General features: G+C 39.2%; 1 protein-coding gene across 1 annotated transcript; it reads left to right on the top strand.

Annotated features, from left to right (window-relative positions):
• The first annotated feature begins 480 nt into the window (after nucleotides 1–480).
• Nucleotides 481–22,924, top strand: LOC133665174 (tyrosine-protein kinase Lyn-like). The gene is made up of 13 exons (XM_062070406.1): nucleotides 481–642; nucleotides 3,251–3,306; nucleotides 3,394–3,433; nucleotides 6,688–6,793; nucleotides 6,865–6,963; nucleotides 10,372–10,475; nucleotides 10,585–10,734; nucleotides 14,119–14,271; nucleotides 19,157–19,339; nucleotides 19,410–19,486; nucleotides 19,547–19,700; nucleotides 20,142–20,273; nucleotides 22,160–22,924. The coding sequence occupies exons 2-13, from the start codon at nucleotides 3,256–3,258 to the stop codon at nucleotides 22,366–22,368; spliced, it is 1,458 nt and encodes a 485-aa protein (XP_061926390.1). The 5' UTR covers nucleotides 481–642; nucleotides 3,251–3,255; the 3' UTR covers nucleotides 22,369–22,924.
• The last annotated feature ends 737 nt before the right edge of the window (nucleotides 22,925–23,661 follow it).

Genomic DNA, 23,661 nt, shown 5'->3' with positions numbered 1-23,661 from the left:
TATTTGTGTTGTAGAATATTGGTTGGAAAAATGACCAAAATTCAATGGTCAAATCAACGTCAGAACCCAACATTGATTCAACGTCATCAAAAAGCATGTTGTTTCAATGTTGTATTTGTGTTGCCCAAAGTTCAACAAGTTGTCAACGTTGTTTCAATATCTTGTACCTGCTGGTCATTCTCTTCCAGATCCCCTGGACTTTAATGGTGTTGACAACACCAAGTAAAGCTGGCACGCATGAGACAACATTTAGCAGACAAAATGACCCTAACAAACATAAAGAGTCATAATAATAATAATAATAAATGTATGCTTCTGGACCATACATGACCTGACAGTAGATTAGTGGTGCTAATGGTATTTACACACTGCAGTCACAGACCATGACCTAACCCCCCTGGTAATGTGTAACCACTAAGTCCCTTCAACAAACAGTGCAGTTCTAAACCCAAACGCAGGGTTTTCCAGAGTCCACCACATTAAAATAGGTGTGTAAACCCTCTAAGACCTTGTTATGCAAATGTGGAGCACAGTTGGACCAGGAAGTTTCCATCAGGAAGAAAAATACCCGACCAGTGTTTGGCGAGTTCCTCATTCCCGGCCAGCGTCAAGTGTGAAACCCTCACACCGACACCTGGAGAGGTAAGTAAGCATGACTTGATGTTTGCACTCCTCTCTCTTTGTGGACTTGTGTTCAAGCAGTGACGGAGTGAAAGGGCTTGGGGTTCATGGACTTGGACTTAGTCCACCGCTGAAGAGTTGGTGTGCAGGTTTCATGTCCTTTGTTCTACTTCTTTCTACACATTAACTCACAAACACCTGTTCTTTTTGGTCCAAAACATATTTACCTTCACTCATAAAGTGCAATACATACTTGACTTGGTTGTGCCCCCTACCAATATTTTGGTACCGGTACCAAAATGTATTTCGACACTTTTCTAAATAAAGGGGACCACAAAAAAATGTAATTATTGTCTTTATTGGAACACAAAAATGTTAGTGTACATGAAACATATGTTTATTATTGTCATTTAGTCCTTAAATAAAATAGTGAACTTGTCTTTTAGTAGTAAGTAAACAATGTTTTTGTGCAAAATAACACCATGAACGGAATTTTTTAAAAAAAACATTACTGTATTTGAAATTTTCTAATAAAGTAGTCAAACAAAAATTTCAAAATAACACTATGAACTAGTGTTGTCCCGATACAAATATTTAGGTACCGGTACCAAAATGTATTTCGATACTTTTCGGTATTTTCGATACTTTTTTATGAATAAAGGGGACCACAAAAAAATGTCATTATTGTCTTAATTGTAACACAAAAATGTTATTGTACATGAAACATATGTTTATTATTGTCATTTAGTCCGTAAATAAAATAGTGAACTTGTCTTTTAGTAGTAAGTAAACAATGTTTTTGTGCAAAATAACACTTTGAACGGAAAAAAAAAATTAAAAACATTAGTATATTTGAAATTTTCTAATAAAGTAGTCAAACAAAAATGTCAAAATAACACTATGAACTAGTGTTGTCCTCATACAAATATTTAGGTACCGGTACCAAAATGTATTTCGATACTTTTCGGTATTTTCAATACTTTTTTATGAATAAAGGGGACCACAAAAAAATGTCATTATTGTCTTTATTGGAACACAAAAATGTTAGTGTACATGAAACATATGTTTATTATTGTCATTTAGTCCTTCAATAAAATAGTGAACTTGTCTTTTAGTAGTAAGTAAACAATGTTTTTGTGCAAAATAACACTTTGAACGGAAATTTTTTTTTTAAAACATTACTGTATTTGAAATTTTCTAATAAAGTAGTCAAACAAAAATGTCAAAATAACACTATGAACTAGTGTTGTCCCCATACAAATATTTAGGTACTGGTACCAAAATGTATTTCGATACTTTTCGGTATTTTCGATACTTTTTTATGAATAAAGGGGACCACAAAAAATGTCATTATTGTCTTTATTGTAACACAAAAATGTTAGTGTACATGAAACATATGTTTATTATTGTCATTTAGTCCTTAAATAAAATAGTGAACTTGTCTTTTAGTATTAAGTAAACAATGTTTTTGTGCAAAATAACACTATGAACGGAATTTTTTTTTAAAAACATTACTGTATTTGAAATGTTCTAATAAAGTAGTCAAACAAAAATGTCAAAATAACACTATGAACTAGTGTTGTCCCCATACAAATATTTAGGTACCGGTACTAAAATGTATTTCGATACTTTTCGGTATTTTCGATACTTTTTTATGAATAAAGGGGACCACAAAAAATGTCATTATTGTCTTTATTGTAACACAAAAATGTTAGTGTACATGAAACATATGTTTATTATTGTCATTTAGTCCTTAAATAAAATAGTGAACTTGTCTTTTAGTAGTAAGTAAACAAACAAAGACTCCTAATTAGTCTGCAGTAACATATTGTGTCATTTATACACCTATTATTTTGTACACATTATGAGGGACAAACTGTAAAAAATTGATTATTAATCTACTTGTTCATTTACTGTTAATATCTGCTTATTTTCTGTTTTAACATGTTCTATCTACACTTCTGTTCAAATGTAATAATCACTTATTCTTCTCTTCTTTGATACTTGACATTAGTTTTGGATGATACCACACATTTAGGTATGGATCATGTCGATACCAAGTAGTTACAGGATCATACATTGGTCATATTCAAAGTCTTCATGTGTCCAGGGACATATTTACTGACTTTATAAACATCATATACATTTTGAAAAAAGATTTGGTGACGATAAAAAATATCGATAGTAGCATCGACTAGATACGCTCTTGTACTTGGTATCATCACAGTGGATGTCAGGTGTAGATCCACCCATGGCGTTTGTTTACATTGTGACGCCGGTGAGCTATTGTATCCTCCTACGGTGTGTAGTGAAGCATGTTTAGCTATTCCTCGTCCTCCAGTGATAATGCTACTTGTAAGAAACGTACCTTGTTTGTCACCATTGAGGCCAGGATTAGTGTTTTCGAAGTAGCTAAAACACTGCGGATGGATGTTAGCCATGTCTTAAAGCACCTCTTCCTGAGGGTGTTTCAGTGTTATAACTTCACCTTTATCTTTACTTTTTACACCAAAATGCGCCCGTTCTCCCTTTTCTGTCTGCTTGTAAGTACTCTGTGTGTGTGCGCTGCCGAACATGCTCCTCTGCTCGTAAAACCAGCAATGACATGTTGTGTGGTGTCCTCCTGCAGACGTCATGGGCTCCATCAAGTCCAGATTGAGCAGAAAGACCGTGGAGGAGAAGACGGTAAGCGATACATGCAGCGATGGCCGATATCATACAACCAGTACGACAAGACTAAAACAGGTGTTCACATACAGTATGTGTCTGCAGGACGCCGCCCAGGTGCCTGGCCAGGTGGTCCAGGAGGATGGTAAGTTCTCATTTCTTTGTCAACTTTTTTAGGAGTTCGGGGATTTCCGACTTTCTGTCGAGGCCCCGAACGTATCCCGACTGGTGATTGGATGAGCGCAAGGAAGGCGGGGAAATGGGAGGAGGGTCTAGTGTGGACAAACTGGGTTTCAGAGTTGGTCCCCAACATGAAAGGCGGCCATTATTGTGGCTATGGAGTTAGCTTGTTTGTTTTTCCTGGCCCCAAACTGAGCCCCCCAGCCCATAGGAGCTTAGTCTGGGATTGATTACTCACCAAGGAAGGCGGGGAAATGGGAGCAGGGACTAGTGTGGACAACTGAGTTTCAGAGTTGGTCCCCAACATCAAAGAAGCCCATTATTGTGGCTATGGAGTTAGCTTGTTTGTTTTTCCTGGCCCCAGACTGAGCCTTTTACTCTTTAAGTGCAATGACGATAAAGTGCTATCCTATTGAACGTGCCATAGACAGGCTACTATTAGCATTAGCGATTTTACATGGCGATTTCCACACCTCCAAACTTGTGAACGGAACCCACAACTGAGATGAGTGTTGCAGTCAAAACCGCTGGTGCCCAATACTTACAGTGCAAACACTTTGTAGGGCGCCACATAACACATCCAGCTTCCTGGGAAAAGATGCCACAGGTGGCCTATACGGTACTGCCATGTAATGTCAACTGGAGATATTAAAATAAGATGTAACAACTGGACATAATCAGCTCATTCTTAAATGTAACATTAAAATATATAACATTTTAGTATCAAACTATTAACTTTTTTTGCCTTTAGTTTTAAAACTTTGCATTCTTAAATGCACAATGGGTCATTCCAGATGCACCACGGCGTACCTTCGACGTGCTGAAAATAGGTTCATTTATAATAATAATAATAATAGATTTATTTGTAAAAAGCACTTTAACATTGGTCAAACAACCTCAAAGTGCTACAGTGTACTGAAAAACAATTATAATAAAAAAATAAAAACTAGAACAGCCTAATAGCTAGAACTAGTATGCATTTATCTATAAAAAGGCTTTTTTTAAAAGAAGGTTTTTTAAGCCTTTTTTAAAAGCATCCACAGTCTGTGGTGCCCTCAGGTCAGGGGTCGGCAACCTTTACCACTCAAAGAGCCATTTTGGAAAGTTTCACAAATTAAAGAAAACAATGGGAGCCACAAAAAAATTTTGAAAATTTAAAATGAAAAACACCGCATGCAAAGCTTAAATTGCTTTGCGCTATGTTAACCAGGGGTCTCTGACACACGCACCGGCACGCATCTTAATAAGGATATGTAATGTTAGTGCGGCCCGCGACTTTTAATTGAATGGCGCTTGATAGCGTCTTTCTTGCCAACCCTCTCAATTTTCCGGGAGACTCCCAAATTTCAGGACGTGCTGGCACTGCTTTTAGCGCCCTCTACAGCCTGCCCAAACAGCGTACCTGCTTGGCCCCATGTTGAATGTAGCTTTTGCTTGCTCACGTAAGTGCCAGCAAGGCATACTTGTTCACTTGTTCAACAGCCACACAGCTTACACTGACGGTAGTCGTACAAAAACAACTTTAACACTGTTACGTTACAAATATGCGCCACACTTTGAACCCACACCAAAAAAGAATGACAAACACATTTCTGGAGAACATCTGCACTGTAACACAACATAAACACAACACAACAAATACCCAGAATCCCATGCAGCACTAACTCTTCCGCTCAACCGGCGCACGGAGGAGGGGGGGTGTTGATGTGTGGGGGGGGTTTGGTGGTAGCGGGGGTGTATAATGTAGACCGGAAGAGTTAGGGCTGCATGGGATGCTGGGTATTTGTTGTGTTGTGTTACGGTGCGGATGTTCTCCAGAAATGTTTTTGTCAGTCTTTTTTGGTGTGGGTTCACAGTGTGGCGCATATTTGTAACGTAACAGTGTTAAAGTTAACTTTTTAACTTTAACTTATACGGCCACCGTCAGTGTAAGCTGTGTGGCTGTTGAACAAGTATGCCTTGCTGTCGCCTATGTGTGCAAGTAAAAGCAACATATAGCATGTGGCTGGGCTGGCATGCTGTTTGCAAATGCTATAGAGTACAATTAATGCAGTGCCATTAGGGCACGCCCTTGATTAAGTAATTAGAGTGAAAATAGGATAATTTTTCTAGAGTAGTTTCTGGGTGTTGTTGATAAATGGCTGTGGCTTTGCGTAGTAGAGTTTTAACTTGCACTTACATATGTAGCGACCAACTGTAGTTACTGACAGTGGTTTTTCTGAAGTGTGGTGATATCCTTTACACACTGATGTCGGTTTTTGATGCAGGGATCCAAGGTGCGTAATATCATGGCTTACGTGCGGTTATTTCTCCAGATTCTCTGAACCTTTTAAAGATATTACAGAGCGGAGATGGTGAAATCCCTAAATTCCTTGCAATAAGCTGCTTGAGAAATGTTGTCCTTTAACAATTTGCTCAGGCATTTGTTGACAAAGTGGCGACCCTCGCCCCGTCCTTGTTTGTGAACTGCTTTCATACCCAATCATGGCACCCACCTGTTCCCAATTAGCCCGTTCACCCGTGGGATGTTCCCAATAAGTGTTTGATGAGCATTCCTCAACTTTCTCACTCTTTTTTGCCACTTGTGCCAGCTTCTTTGGCAACATGTTGCAGGCATCCAATTCCAAAATGAGCTAATATTTGCAAAAAAATAACAACGTTTTCCAGTTGGAAGATGAAATATCTTGTCTTTGCAGTCTATTCAATTGAATATAAGTTGAAAAGGATTTGTTGTATTCTCTTTTTATTTACCATTTACACAACTTCACTGTTTTGGGGGTTTGTAATAGAAATATCTTAAATAGGTTGTATCGGTACTTTATAAAGTGACCAGAGTCAAGTAGTTGCTGATCTTGCATAAAATGTCAAATTATTATTATTATTATTATTATTATTATATTTTTTTTTTTCTTTATTTTTTTATTTTTTATTTTTATTTTTTTCTTTTTTTTTTTTCTTTTTTTTTTTTATAATGTCCTGTCCAGCTTCTCGGGCAAATCATATAGCAGATGTAGATGCCCATATCGGCTGTTCAGATTTACTTTACAAAAGAGAAGTGTAGGATACTTCTCTTGTTGCCTTACTTGTATTTTGACTTTATTAAATGTATTTATATTATTATTTGGTGCAGCCGGGCCGGAGCAAAATAAAATGTCAAATTAAACGGGCTAAATTATGCCAAAATGTAGGATTTGACCGACATTGTCTGTCCTTCATTAGAGCAAAGCGAGAGGGTGAAAGTGGTGGTGGGCATCTACCCGTACCAGGGGGTGCACCCCGACGACCTCACCTTCCAGAAGGGAGAGAAGATGGCGGTCCTGGAGGAGTGAGTGTGTGAAGGTGGAATGCGGGCGACTGAATGCGAGGACTGGTTGACGTTTGACCCGCCCGTCACAGGAACGGCGAGTGGTGGAAGGCAAAACTGCTGACCTCGGACAAGGAGGGCTTCATCCCGTCCAATTATGTCGCCCAGGTTGACACCGTGGAAACTGAGCCGTGAGTATTTATTTATTTATTATTAACATTATTATCATTGTGCAAAAAGATGAATTTGGAAGTTCAATTACATTCATTTCAACAAGCCAAAGGACGCTGAATTGGAATTAAAGGAAGTGGAATTAATAAATAAATAAAAATAAATGTCCTTTTGGTGAAGTAACAGGAAGTACAAAGGTTTTAGCTTCAATACTAAAAATACTTCACAAATAATCCAATTAAACAATTCTAATATTTAACCTCTTAAGGCCCAAGCTGTTTGTTTACATGCTTGTTGTCAGGTTCAAACACTGATGACATCTATTAAACAGGACAAGAGGCAAAGAATTGAACAGAGACAGAATTCAATTTGGACTCAATATTGAGGAGAGTCGTGCGTACGCCGTACCCTTGCACAGTATCTCAGCACGCTCTGGCAAAAGATTGAACTCCTCCTTTTTTATTTCAATCCAATCCACTTGATTTATATAGCACATTTAAACAACACAATGTTTCCAAAGTGCTGCACAACAATATTAAAAACAATATTCAAATATTATCCTTAGCTCCACCAATGACTGAATAAAAACAAAAAATAAATACATATAAAACCAATATATATATAAAAAAACAATATAAAATAAATATGATTAAAAACGATTTTAAAGGGTAAAACCAATTAAAACAGTAAATAGAAATCAACATTTTAAAAACACAGAGGACCACACAACTCACATAGTGTTAAAAGCCAGAGAATAAAAGTGGGTCTTAAGACGAGGCTTAAAACACTCCACTGTGGGAGCAGTTCCAACATGGAGGGGAAGAGTGTTCCAGAGCTTAGGGCCGACCACAGAGAAGGCCCCTTCTCCCCTGGTTTTAAGTCTGGTCTTGGGCACTACGAGCTGACTTTGACTTTCTCCGACCACCTGACCACCGCTTCCACTTCCAGAGGGAAGTGGGTCGTAAACAGCGTTGCCTTTGGTTTCAGAATAGTTCAAAAGAAGAGGTCGTAAAATAGTTCAAAAAGAGGTCCATAAAATAGTTCAAAAAGAGTTTGTAAAATACTTCAAAAAGAGATCCATAAAATAGTTCAAAAAGATTTCGTAAAATACTTCAGAAAGAGGTCGTCTGGAAATTGGGCAGATCCTGCCATCTCTCCGCTTTGAAGTCCTAGGGTTAGAACAATATCTTTCTGTTGATTACCATACATGAGAGAAAAGAGAAAACCCTTCATGTGGCGTTCTCCCTTACACAGTGGAGTTTTACGAGCCTTCTTCTTGGTAGGTTTCAAAGACAGCTTTTGTCTTCTCACCGGGCCCTTAAATGTAACACAAAGTTTTTGTGATCATTTAGAAACAATTATTCTAACACTTTTTAGGGTCCGCACAGGACCATTGTCAAAGGGAGTTCCTTTTGCAATGGGACGAAAGGAACCTATTGTTATTGTAAAGTTTTATTAGGGTTCGCATGTACCCTGTACAAAGAAACCTATTGAAATTGTAAGGTTTATTATTATTCCGCAGCTTTGCGCACTACTTTGCCCCCCTTAACATGCTTCAAAACTCACCAAATTTTATACACACATAGAAAAACTGGGACAGCACACTTTAGTAAAAAAAAACCAAACCCCAAAAATCAAAATTGCGCTCTAGCGCCCCCTAGGAAAAAAACAAAAACAAACTGCCTGCAACTCCCACTAGGAAGGTCGTAGAGACATGAAAGAAAAACCTGTATGTAGGTCTCACTTTGACCTACAATTCATAATTTCACATCCTCGGGCAAAAACGTTGGCAATTTCCCCTTCAAGACAAAAAATGACTAAAAACACACATTTTTGCCTCTTTGAGCTGTAATTTGACCCCCTTAAAATACTTCAAAACTCACCAAACTTTTCACACACATCGGGACTGGTAGAAATTGCGATCTAAAAAAAAACCGAACCCCAAAACTCAAAATTGCGCTCTAGCGCAATTTTTGAATAAAACAGAGACAAAACTGCTCCTCAGAGGAAAACTCAGACAAAACTGCTTGTAACTTCCGGTAGGAACGTCTTAGAGACATGAAACAAATACCTCTATGTAGGTCTCACCCAGACCTACATTTCATAGATTGACATCCTTCAGCAAAAATGAACAGGAAGTTTGCAATCCCTCCTTCAAAACAACATTTTTGTTAAAACCGGTCACCAAACATCAAACATGATCTCCTCTGAGCGCGTTTGTCGTTTCGGCTTCAAACTACTACAGGAGAGCGATTGAACCGTTCTGATTAAACGTTGACGACAGCGTTTTGATACGTGCTACCGTTTTGATTTTACGAGCTTTCAAAAACCGGCTGCGCTAAAGCTGCTGCTCTGCTGCTGTGCTTTTACGAGCCTTCAAAGAAAACAACCACTGTGCAGCGGCACCTAGGTAAAAAACCACAGACAACACTTTCTCTAACTCCCAGTACGAATAGCGTAGAGACATGAAACAAAAACCTTCTATGTAGGTCTGACTTAGAGCTAGATTTCATACACTGACATCCTTCAGCAAAAATCAACAGGAAGTTGGCAATCACCCCTTCAAAACAAAAGTTTCATAAAAACACTCATTTTTGCCTCTTTGAGCTGTAATTTGACCGCCTTAAAATGCTTCAAAACTCACCAAACTTTTTACACACATCAGGACTGGCGGAAATTGCGATTTAATTAGGACTAGCACCAGCCAAAATGCGGACCCGACCAACGCTGCTTGCAGCTTTAATTTGTATTTGTCTTTGCTATTTGGGCTTATTGGACCCTAATTAGAATAAAAACTAAGAATCATCTTTTGATATGATGTACTTAGTCCATAAGTACACAAACGTGTACTTCATGTTTAGTGACATGCTAATTCTTATTTTTACACTTTCCCTCTGTTGCGTTGACCAGCTCTTCCTCCCAGGGATTTTAAGTTGCTGGTCACTCCCAAGTTCTTTTTATGGCACATAAGCTGAAGTTTAAATTGATCACCAGGCAGTAGTTGGTATTTTGTGGTTTATTCTCAAAGCTTTGAAAACAAACGTGAGACCAATCCAGTACAGAAGCGTTCCCTCGCGCAGCTAAGATCGAGCTCCCTCCAAAACCCACGGAAGTGCTGTGTTCTTCAATCCGTCTCTCGCTCCCACCCCCCAGAGACGTTCTGTTCTACCCCCCTCTTCCCCTCTCTCCTCCCCACCTGTTGTCTCCTAGCCCAGCGCCGCTTTGTCCCCTTATCTCGAGAATGTTATGGGAGTCTCAACAGAGAGAATATTCAACGCTCTGGCTCTCTCAGCAAGGACACTCGTAATGCAAGCACTTTGTACCAGACGAAACATTAGCTGATTAAAATATGACTATAGGAGATACAAAAGCAGTAACTATTAAATATGGATATATGTAATTATCCACTCCCGTCACCTCCCACGCAGGTGGTTCTTTAAGGGCATGACAGGAAAGGATGCAGAAAGGCAGCTGCAGACATCTGCAAGCAAAGCTGGAGACTTCATCATCAGGGACAGTGAAACTTCCAAAGGTACGTAGATAAAAAATGTCCTTCTGACACACGGAAACTCTTCTTGCTCCGTGGCTCAACCACCAGTTCTCTTCCGAGTTCAGCCTTGGGATGTTGTTTTCCACCCAAGGGAACTACGCCTTGTCCATCCGGGACTTGGATGTGGACGGGACCGAGTCGGTCAAACACTACAGGATCCAGGTGTTGGACCACGGCGGCTTCTACATCGCTCCCAAGCTCTCCTTCCCCGACATCAACAGCTTGATCAAACACCACCAGCGTGAGTAGAACTCGGACCGTAGGGCCGGATTCACTCCGTAGAGCTGAGGTGTCCAAGGTCTTGGTCTACACCTGAAGGCTTGTCAACTCAAATGGGGTAATGTCATAGGAATAAACCTCAAAGAAAACAAGTTCACGTGTACAGCCCTTAATCACAACAAGGACATCGTTCATGATGATGTGAGAGAGAAGCGGCAGGTCAACTGGTTTAAAACAGAGCCTATTGAAAAGCTACAGTATATAGATAAGTTTTAAAGTGCAACTTAAATGCTTCTATGGATGCGACATCTCTAACTGGTAGAACATTCCAGACTACTGGAGCCTGAATAGACTCTAGAGCCTGCAGACTTGTTTTGGGCTCTGGGGATCACTTAGAACGTAGTTGGTTTCCGGACAGAACGTAGGGTGCAATACTATCAGCAAGATGAGATGGTGTTAAATCCTTGAATCATTTGTACGTACGTATTAAAACCTTAGCAAGCAACTTAATAAGCAACTACGGGTTTGCTATTCTGTCCCTGAGCAGACATGATGTAGTGCTAATGTCTTGTAAACAATGACCACCTTTGCACAAAATCAAATACTGGGAATTGTTTTAGTTAGCGAGCTAGAAAGATCCAGGTACAAAGTTTACATTGGCACATATTGTAGTCTCAGGACCACATGGATCACAACTGGACTGTTTGGTTTGTGGAAGATGTTACGCCGAGTAGACTTCATCAGTTCATGCTCATAGACTTAGATTGGTCAGGTCTAGTCTTAGATTGGTCAGATCTAGTCTTACATTGGTCAGATCTAGTCTTGGACTTAGATTGGTCAGATCTAGTCTTGGACTTGGATTGGTCGGATCTAGTCTTAGACTTGGATTGGTCACATCTAGTCTTAGGTTTTTCAGATCAAGTCTCAGATTTGAATTGGTTGGATCTAGTCTTAGACTTAGATTGGTCGGATCGAGTCTTAGACTTGGATTGGTTGGATCTAGTTTTAGACTTGGATTGGTCGGATCTAGTCTTAGATTGGTCAGATCTAGTCTTAGACTTGGATTGGTTGAATCTAGTCTTAGATTGGTCAGATCTAGTCTTAGACTTAGATTGGTCAGATCTAGTCTTAGACTTGGATTGGTCAGATTTAGTCTTAGATTGGTCAGATCTATTCTTAGACTTAGATTGGTCAGATTGAGTCTTAGACTTAGATTGGTCAGATCGAGTCTTAGACTTGGATTGGTCAGATCTAGTCTAAGACTTGGATTGGTCAGATCTAGTCTTAGGCTTGGATTGGTCGAATCTAGTCTTAAACTTGGATTGGTCAAATCTGGTTTTAGGCTTGCATTTGTCAGATATAGTGTTGTGCTTGGATTGGTCAGATCTAGTCTTAGACTTAGATTGGTCACATCTAGTCTTACACTTAGATTGGTCACATCTAGTCTTAGACTTGGATTGGTCAGATCTAGTCTTAGACTTAGATTGGTCACATTTAGCCTTACACTTAGATTGGTCACATCTAGTCTTAGACTTAGATTGGTCACATCTAGTCTTATACTTGGATTGGTCACATCTAGTCTTAGACTTAGATTGGTCACATCTAGTCTTAGACTTAGATTGGTCTCATTTAGTCTTACACTTAGATTGGTCACATTTAGTCTTAGACTTGGATTGGTCACATCTAGTCTTAGACTTAGATTGGTCACATCTAGTCTTAGACTTGGATTGGTCACATCCAGTCTTAGACTTAGATTGGTCACATCTAGTCTTAAACTTAGATTGGTCATATTTAGTCTTGGACTTAGATTGGTCACATTTAGTCTTAGACTTGGATTGGTCACATCTAGTCTTAGACTTAGATTGGTCACATCTAGTCTTAGATTTTTCAGATCAAGTCTCAGATTTGAATTGGTTGGATCTAGTCTTAGACTTAGATTGGTTGGATCGAGTCTTAGACTTGGATTGGTCACATCTAGTCTTAGATTTTTCAGATCAAGTCTCAGATTTGAATTGGTTGGATCTAGTCTTAGACTTAGATTGGTCGGATCGAGTCTTAGACTTGGATTGGTTGGATCTAGTTTTAGACTTGGATTGGTCGGATCTAGTCTTAGATTGGTCAGATCTAGTCTTAGACTTGGATTGGTTGAATCTAGTCTTAGATTGGTCAGATCTAGTCTTAGACTTAGATTGGTCAGATCTAGTCTTAGACTTGGATTGGTCAGATTTAGTCTTAGATTGGTCAGATCTATTCTTAGACTTAGATTGGTCAGATTGAGTCTTAGACTTAGATTGGTCAGATCGAGTCTTGGACTTGGATTGGTCAGATCTAGTCTTAGGCTTGGATTGGTCGAATCTAGTTTTAAACTTGGATTGGTCAAATCTGGTTTTAGGCTTGCATTTGTCAGATATAGTGTTGTGCTTGGATTGGTCAGATCTAGTCTTAGACTTAGATTGGTCACATCTAGTCTTACACTTAGATTGGTCACATCTAGTCTTAGACTTGGATTGGTCAGATCTAGTCTTAGACTTAGATTGGTCACATCTAGTCTTAGACTTAGATTGGTCACATTTAGCCTTACACTTAGATTGGTCACATATAGTCTTAGACTTAGATTGGTCACATCTAGTCTTATACTTGGATTGGTCACATCTAGTCTTAGACTTAGATTGGTCACATCTAGTCTTAGACTTAGATTGGTCTCATTTAGTCTTACACTTAGATTGGTCACATTTAGTCTTAGACTTGGATTGGTCACATCTAGTCTTAGACTTGGATTGGTCACATCTAGTCTTAGACTTGGATTGGTCACATCCAGTCTTAGACTTAGATTGGTCACATCTAGTCTTAAACTTAGATTGGTCATATTTAGTCTTGGACTTAGATTGGTCACATTTAGTCTTAGACTTGGATTGGTCACATCTAGTCTTAGACTTAGATTGGTCACATCTAGTCTTAGACTTAGATTGGTCACATCTAGTCTTAGGCCTGGATTGATCAGATCAAAAAGAGAGAGAAGCGGCATGTCAACTGGCCTAAAACAGAGTCTGTTTAAAAGCTAGAGCATATAGATGAGTTTTAAGGTGCGACTTAAATGTTTCCATCAGAACGTCCTTACGGTGTCAGCAGAAAATTCCAGAAAGAAATGCACCATAAAAACTGTTTTGCGGTATCGAAGGTCCGAGCTAGCATCTCCTCCAGACTGGTATCTCTCCAGGGATTATCCGTAGTCATCTGGTAACCTCTCCTTGCAGGCGATCGGGGGGGGGGGGGCAAAAAGAGAGATAAGCGGCAGGTCAACTGGCCTAAAACAGAGTCTATTTTGCTGTTTTGGGGTATGGAAGGTCGGAGCTGTGTTATGTTCCCCGAGGTCAGACTTACTTTGAAAAGAAACATCTTTCTCCAGACAAAGCAGATGGCCTGTGCAGGAAACTGGAGCGTCCATGTGCCAAGCCTGAAGCCCAGAAGCCGTGGGACAAAGACGCCTGGGAGATTCCCAAAGAGTCCATCACCATGGTGAAGAGGCTGGGAGCCGGGCAGTTTGGAGACGTCTGGATGGGTGCGTAGAGACCGAGGACATGCAACTCCTGCTTCTGAATCATCCCTGGGTTTTAATAAGTACCGTGCCACAAAATGCTGCCTTGGAACATGACTTGTACGTAGGGACGGGTACTGAATGTGGTCATTTTATAGGAATTGTTGCGTCTGACCAGCTCTTCCTCCCAGGGAATCTAAGTTACTGGTCAATCCCAAGTTCTTTCGATGACATATATGCTGAGTAAATAAGGACCATCAAGACAGAATAGGAATATTATCAAGTTTTACTGAAATTTCAAGAGATCAGCTTAACCAATACATTCATATCGGCTACTCTACTTGATCTGACATTCAAACGGAAAAGCCAACTTATTGCACACAAAGAAAGCCCCCACCTCTCCCTCTCGCAACACTGATAAGGAAGAAGTGGGGGTAGTATTCACATTTCGATGGTTAAGACACTAAACAGACCTCTGAAGACAAAGAGAACCTGGTAGAATACACAAAGGAGAAGTACTAGCTGCTCCAAACATGGCTATGAATAGAGAAATAACTCTTAAACATGTATGCATTCTCCACAGCACCCACCGAATTCTGCGCGGGTTCATGTAAAATCAATGCAAAGTCAAGTCCGGTTGCAGACTAAGCATGTAAACAACCAGTCCAGCAGCACCCGGAGGACTCAGACAAATTCCCTCTGAGTAACGTTGACATTTTTAACACCAACAAATCAAGTATGGTCGGTAGAAAACGCTCCAACCTAAAGCAGGGCTCCACTTTTCTAAAAATGCGCTAGCTAGATGCTAAATTACATTGGATTTGCCATAGACAGGGTACTATTAGCATTGGAGATTTTACATGGCAATTTCAACAAATTTGGTAATGAAAACTACAACCAAGATGGACGTTACGATTCAACAGCTGTTGTGCACTAAGAACAATACTTACATTATAAACACTATGTGGGGCGCAACACGACACATTCAACTTCCTGGAAAAAGCTACTTCCTCGTTACAACACAGCAGTACTGCCATCTAATGTCTTGGAAGTGCGACTGCATTGCAAATGAAACTAACCTCATCAGAAAACAGTATGTACCGGGAATTCCGGACCATAGGCCGCTGCTTTTTTCGTACACTTTGAACCCTGCGGCTTATAAAACGGTGCGGCTAATTTACATATTTATGTTTTTTCCGATAACAGTTGTACTAAAATCAAGAAAATACAACTAAAAAGTGTTTGATTGATTGTGCTATGATGCCATCTTATGGGTATAGTGCTTTTTTTGCCGTTTTGGTCTTCCAGCCGTCCATAGCGTTACTACTCATATTGGTTCTTCATTCACCCCTCCAAGCAACGTTTGTAAGTTTTACAATATAACTAAAACTATTGTCTGTAGGAGTGTTTTCATGCATATTTGTACGTGCCATTGTAAAGTAATGAAGCTAGCGTCGTTAGCATTAGCTAACATGCCAACACGTTTACGAGCGTCTGTTAGTATTGTTACCTTACAATGGCATTCTTTTTGTATTGTTTCACTTTCACAAATTCCTCCGTAAATTCACCAAAACGTCACCGTGGAGTTATTGAGTCTGTTTAGCTGATTGGAGAGCTTCTGTTTTGTTTGATCAGCCGTTTTACTGCCTTGTTACAGACACTGTTTGGAAACAATTACGGTATGTAATTAATAATTTACGGCATATTTCTCTGTAAATAGCTTATTTCATAACGTGCATATCTGCGATTTATAGTCTGGTGCGGCTAAAATAAGGAAAAATATTTATTTTGAAATTCTGTGGGCGCGGCTTATTTCCCTACAGAATTATACGGAAAATATGGTGATTTATTTTTATCATTTCATTTAATTTACCAGAGATAGGTCTAGTGGGTCCATGACCATGACTTCTGTTTTGTTTGATCGGCCGTTTTACTGCGGCCAACATATGAAATAACAAGTGTGTGTAAGAAATTGATAATGCGCCCCCTTTGGCCACAATTAATACAAAAATAAAATAAATATGTATATAGAGACATACTGTAATAACTTAAAGTAAACAATTACAAACAAAAATAAATAAATAGACTAAAAGCAGTCTTTTTCTCACAATGTGTCGACTTTTTTCTTATAAAATCGGGAACAATTTCTCATATTCTTTCTCTTTCTGTAATATTGCAATATTTTCTCGTAAAATTATTACTTTTTTATGTAAAATTATTACTTTTTAATGCTAATTGGTGACAGTTGTCGTAAAATTCTGACTTTTATCACAATATTGCCAATTTATTTTGTTGTTTTTTGAGCAAAACATTTTAAAGTTTTCTTATAAAATTGTGACTTTTGTCGAGTAAAATGACGACTCTCTTCATAAAATTGCCAAAAATTGCGACTGTTATTGAGTAGAATTCCAACTTTTATCATACTATTGCACAAATGTTTGGTTTCTCTTATAAAATGTTGACTTGCGTTGAGTAAAATGATGACTTTTACTATAATACTGCCAAAATTCTACGTTTTTCTTGTGAACCGTTTAGATACAATTAAGGTATGTAAATAAACATTTACAAAATATTACCGTGTATATAAGTCATTTCACAACGTATATATCTGCGACTTTTAGTCGGGTGCGACTTATATATGAAAAATATCATTTATTCTAAAATTTAGTGGGTGTGGCTTATATCCCGGTGCGCTCTATAGTCCGGAAACTGGTGATGTCTGGTCTCCACACCCCTGATATAGAATAGGGAATGTCTCATTTGACTCTGTTGCAAGTCTTGTGTGTTCTTTATAACTTGCTTGTGTGTGCTATGACTATCGAGTTTTTTTCCCCTGGTCTCAGTCTGGACCCCCTGCCCGGGAGTCCAGCCTTAGACTGAATATTGTTTTTACCCTCCCCTCCCTTCCTTAGGGCCAAAGTTTACATAGGTACTTATTGTAGTCTCAGGACCACATGGATCACAACTGGACTGTTTGGTTTGTGGAAGATGTTACGCCGAGTAGACTTCATCAGTTCATGCTCATAGACTTAGATTGGTCAGGTCTAGTCTTAGATTGGTCAGATCTAGTCTTGGACGTAGATTGGTCAGATCTAGTCTTAGATTTTTCAGATCAAGTCTCAGATTTTAATTGGTCGGATCTAGTCTTAGACTTAGATTGGTCAGATCGAGTCTTAGACTTGGATTGGTCAGATCTAGTCTTATATTGGTCAGTTCTAGTCTTAGACTTAGATTGGTCAGATGTAGTCTTAGACTTAGATTGGTCAGATCGAGTCTTAGACTTAGATTGGTCAGATCGAGTCTTAGACTTAGATTGGTCAGATCGAGTCTTAGACATGGATTGGTCAGATCTAGTCCAAGACTTGGATTGGTCACATCTAGTCTTAGATTTTTCAGATCAAGTCTCAGATTTTAATTGGTCGGATCTAGTCTTGGACTTAGATTGGTCAGATCGAGTCTTAGACTTGGATTGGTCAGATCTAGTCTTATATTGGTCAGATCTAGTCTTAGACTTAGATTGGTCAGATGTAGTCTTAGACTTAGATTGGTCAGATCGAGTCTTAGACTTAGATTGGTCAGATCTAGTCTCAGACTTGGATTGGTCAGATCTAGTCTTATATCGGTCAGATCTAGTCTTAGACTTAGATTGGTCAGATCTAGTCTTAGACTTAGATTGGTCAGATCGAGTCTTAGACTTAGATTGGTCAGATCGAGTCTTAGACTTGGATTGGTCAGATCTAGTCTAAGACTTGGATTGGTCAGATCTAGTCTTAGACTTGGATTGGTCGAATCTAGTCTTAAACTTGGATTGGTCAGATCTAGTCTTAAACTTGGATTGGTCGGATCTAGTCTTATATTGGTCAGATCTAGTCTTAGACTTAGATTGGTCAGATCTAGTCCTAGACTTAGATTGGTCAGATCGAGTCTTAGACTTAGATTGGTCAGATCGAGTCTTAGACTTGGATTGGTCAGATCTAGTCTTATATTGGTCAGATCTAGTCTTAGACTTAGATTGGTCAGATGTAGTCTTAGACTTAGATTGGTCAGATCGAGTCTTAGACTTAGATTGGTCAGATCTAGTCTCAGACTTGGATTGGTCAGATCTAGTCTTAGACTTGGATTGGTCAGATCTAGTCTAAGACTTGGATTGGTCAGATCTAGTCTTAAACTTGGATTGGTCAGATCTAGTCTTATATTGGTCAGATCTAGTCTTAGATTTAGATTGGTCAGATCGAGTCTTAGACTTGGATTGGTCAGATCGAGTCTTAGACTTAGATTGGTCAGACCGAGTCTTAGACTTAGATTGGTCAGATCTAGTCTTAGACTTGGATTGGTCAGATCGAGTCTTAGACTTGGATTGATCACATCTAGTCTAAGACTTTGATTGGTCAGATCTAGTCTTAGACTTGGATTGGTCGAATCTAGTCTTAAACTTGGATTGGTCAGATCTGGTTTTAGGCTTGGATTTGTCAGATACAGTGTTATGCTTGGATTGCTCAGATCTAGTCTTAGACTTGGATTGGTCACATCTAGTCTTAGACTTAGATTGGTCACATCTAGTCTTAGACTTAGATTGGTCAGATCTAGTCTTAGACTTAGATTGGTCAAATTCAGTCTTAGACTTAGATTGATCAAATTTTCGGCCCAAATGAGGGTGGTCCCATAAAGGAGGGATTTTTCACATTGACTCTGTTGCAAGTCTTGTGTATTCTTTGTAACTTGCTTGTGTGTGCTATCGAGTTTTTTTTTCCTGGTTTCAGTCTGGACCCCCTGCCCGGGAGTCCAGCCTTAGACTGAATATTGTTTTTACCCCCCCAGCCCCCCATTATAGATGATCAAAAGTATTTTTGTCCATTATTTGTGGATCTATTGTATTCAGTTTTTCCCTGACCACCTGCTTGTTGCTCAGCGTACTACAACAACACCACCAAGGTGGCGGTGAAGACGCTGAAGCCGGGCACCATGACGGGGGAGGCCTTCCTGGCGGAGGCCAACATGATGAAGACCCTGCAACACCACCGACTGGTACGTCTCTACGCCGTGGTGACCAGGACTCAGCCCATCTACATCATCACCCAGTTCATGGCCAACGGTAAACCACAGCACCACTTTTCAAAAAGCCTCCGTCACAAAGCAGTCCTCCTGTTCCTTCTGGACCTTAGGCAGCCTGCTGGACTTCCTGAAGACCGAAGCAGGCTGCAGGCTGACACTGCCCAGGCTGATTGACTTCTCTGCGCAGGTGAGTCTGACTGGAGTTCTTACCCGTTGCCATGACAACTAGGTGTCACACCTGGTGCAGGTGTCAGAGGGTATGGCCTACATGGAGGAGAAGAACTACATCCACAGAGACCTGAGAGCAGCCAACGTCCTGGTCTCTGAGGACCTGCTCTGTAAAGTTGCTGACTTTGGCCTGGCGAGAATCATCAGTGACAACGAGTACATTGCCAGGGAGGGTAGGTGTGGAAGTGTGTGTGTGTGTGTGTGTGTGTGTGTGTGTGTGTGTGTAAGTGTGTGTGTGTGTGGAAGTGTGTGTAATTGTGTGTGTAAGTGTGTGTGTGTGTGTGGTCCCAAAAAGGAGTTTTTTTTTTTTCAAATTGACTCTGTTGCAAGTCTTGTGTATTCTTTGTAACTTGCTTGTGTGTGCTATGGCTATCCAGTTTTTTTTGTTCCTGGTCTCAGTCTGGACCCCCTGCTGAGTCCAGCCTTAGACTGAATATTGTTTTTAGTCACCTTCGCAAGTTTGCAGCCAAACAACTCAGACACATATAACTTGGTACTGGACACATGCTAACTGTTAGCATGCTCGCAACTTATAACTGTTTCCCGTGGCTCTTCTCCTCATGAGGGTCACAGGTAGGCTGGAGCCTATCCCACTGACTGTCTGTCCTCCCCAGGAGCCAAGTTCCCCATCAAGTGGACGGCCCCGGAGGCCATCAGCTACAGCTGCTTCACCATCAAGTCGGACGTGTGGTCCTTTGGAGTTCTGCTCTACGAGATCATTACCTTCGGTCAAATGCCATACCCAGGTCAATTTATTCTGTATTACATGTGTTGCGTCCCAGCAGATCTTCCTCCCAGGGAATTTTAAGTTGCTGGTCACTCCCAAGTTCTTTTGATGACACATAAACTGAGTAGAAGGACCACCAGAAACAGAATAGGTATTTTGTCATTTATTTCCAAAGCTTTGGAAACAAAATAAGACCAATCCAGCACAGAGCATTCACTAGCGCAGCTAAAACCGGTCATACCCAGGTCAATTTATTCTGGATTACATGTCATACCCAGGTCAATTTATTCTGGATTACATGTCATACCCAGGTCAATTTATTCTGTAGTACATGTCATACCCAGGTCAATTTATTCTGTAGTACATGCCATACCCAGGTCAATTTATTCTGGATTACATGCCATACCCAGGTCAATTTATTCTGGATTATATGCCATACCCAGGTCAATTTATTCTGCAGTACATTCCATACCCAGGTCAATTTATTCTGTATTACATGTCATACCCAGGTCAATTTATTCTGTATTACATGTCATACCCAGGTCAATTTATTCTGGATTACATGTCATACCCAGGTCAATTTATTCTGGATTACATGTCATACCCAGGTCAATTTATTCTGGATTACATGTCATACCCAGGTCAATTTATTCTGGATTACATGTCATACCCAGGTCAATTTATTCTGGATTACATGTCATACCCAGGTCAATTTATTCTGGATTACATGTCATACCCAGCTCAATTTATTCTGATGTATTACATGTCATACCCAGGTCAATTTATTCTGGATTACATGTCATACCCAGGTCAATTTATTCTGGATTACATGTCATACCCAGGTCAATTTATTCTGGATTACATGTCATACCCAGGTCAATTTATTCTGGATTACATGTCATACCCAGGTCAATTTATTCTGGATTACATGTCATACCCAGGTCAATTTATTCTGATGTATTACATGTCATACCCAGGTCAATTTATTCTGGATTACATGTCATACCCAGGTCAATTTATTCTGGATTACATGTCATACCCAGGTCAATTTATTCTGGATTATATGCCATACCCAGGTCAATTTATTCTGCAGTACATTCCATACCCAGGTCAATTTATTCTGGATTACATGTCATACCCAGGTCAATTTATTCTGTATTACATGTCATACCCAGGTCAATTTATTCTGGATTACATGTCATACCCAGGTCAATTTATTCTGATGTATTACATGTCATACCCAGGTCAATTTATTCTGGATTTCATGTCATACCCAGGTCAATTTATTCTGTAGTACATGTCATACCCAGGTCAATTTATTCTGGATTACATGCCATACCCAGGTCAATTTATTCTGGATTACATGCCATACCCAGGTCAATTTATTCTGATGTATTACATGTCATACCCAGGTCAATTTATTCTGGATTACATGTCATACCCAGGTCAATTTATTCTGTAGTACATGCCATACCCAGGTCAATTTATTCTGGATTACATGTCATACCCAGGTCAATTTATTCTGGATTACATGTCATACCCAGGTCAATTTATTCTGGATTACATGTCATACCCAGGTCAATTTATTCTGGATTACATGTCATACCCAGGTCAATTTATTCTGTAGTACATGCCATACCCAGGTCAATTTATTCTGGAATACATGTCATACGTTTATAGGACTGGACTTTACCGACTATATAGATGCCATACCCAGGTCAACTCTATTCTGGATTACATGTCATACGTTCATAGTACAAATAACTTGGTACTTCAACCAGTCAATCAAAGTTTGATCACAAGTGCCTCCCAAACCACAACGACATCGCCAAATCTGAAGCCACACCCATGCTAACTGGTATGCTAACTGTTAGCATGCTAACACTTGTCGTGCGTTTTCTCCAGGCATGACCAAAGCGGAGGTGATGTCCTCGCTGCAGCGCGGCTACAGGATGCCCCGCCCCGGCGAATGTCCGCCCGAACTCTACGCCATCATGGAGTCCTGCTGGAGGAGCGAGCCGGAGACTAGGCCCACCTTCGACTACATGCAGAGCGTGCTGGATGACTTCTACATGTCCACCGAGGGACAGTACCAGCAGCAACCGCGCGGCTGAGGACACGCCACCACGTACGCCCGCTGACACACCACATGCGGCGGTTTACCTGACACACGACACGTGACGAATTGGATCAACGATCCAAAAGCGTTACGTTTTGGAGAAAATATCCTCAAACATTATGAATGTGGGTAATATATGTTACTAATATTTGACTGGTTAGAAGTACTACTTTACTTCATATTGAAGTATTTATATCCACCATGTAATGACCTCTGTGTAGAGGTCACGGCGGGCCGTCACTAGCAAACAAAAAGTGACAAGCATGAAGATGTTTGTTTACGTTTGTCATAAGTGGAGTGGAATTAGTGCCAAAAATAACTGTTTTCTTCAAGTAGAACAAATTACATCAGCAAATATAAATACAACATTCTGCCAGTAAAGACTTGATTACCAAGTAAAACATTTTATCTCATTAAAAAAACGATTTGCATGTATAAAACTGATTATAATTTGACTTAAAAGAGCAATTCGTAAGTATAAAAACTATTTTTTTGCAAATAAAAATGTTTTTTCATTTAAAAAAACTTTTTTTTTTTCATTTAAAAAAACTATTCGCGAGTATAAAAACTATTTTTTGCAAATAAACAAAACGACTCGCAAATATAAAAACTATTTTCTTCAATGACAAACGATTCGCAAGTCTATAAACAAGTTTCTGCAAGTAGAAAATCAAATTGCGACTATAAAAACTGTTTTTTGCAAATAAAAAAACGACTTGCAAGTATTAAAAACCATTTTCCGCAAGTAAAAAATCAATTTGCAAGTATAAAAACTATTTTTTGCAAATACGATTTTGTTTTCGCAAGTATAAAAACTTTTTTTTTCATTTACAAAATCTATTCACGAGTATAAAAACTATTTTTTGGCAAATAAAAAAGCAATTCGCAGGTATAAAAATATGGTTTTTCTATTATAAAAACGATTTGCATGTATAAAAAATATTTTTTGCTAATATAATTTTTTTTCACAAGTATACCATTTTTTTTTTCATTTAAAAAAACTATTCGCGAGTACAAAAACTATTTTTTGAAATAAACAAAACAATTCGCAAATATAAAAACTATTTTCTTCAATGAAAAACGATTCTCAAGTCTATAAACAAGTTTCTGCAAGTAGAAAATCAAATTGCGACTATAAAAACTGTTTTTTGCAAATAAAAAAACGATTTGCAAGTATTAAAAACCATTTTCCGCAAGTAAAAAATCAATTTGCAAGCATAACGACTATTTTTTGCACTTAAAAAAAACTATTTGCGAGTATAAAAACTATTTTTTGCAAATAAATAAA

Source organism: Entelurus aequoreus, linkage group LG14 (assembly GCF_033978785.1).
Source record: "Entelurus aequoreus isolate RoL-2023_Sb linkage group LG14, RoL_Eaeq_v1.1, whole genome shotgun sequence".
NCBI lineage: Eukaryota > Metazoa > Chordata > Actinopteri > Syngnathiformes > Syngnathidae > Entelurus > Entelurus aequoreus.
The sequence above is the reverse complement of the archived record's forward strand: the minus strand, read 5'-3'. Positions and strand labels throughout refer to the sequence as shown.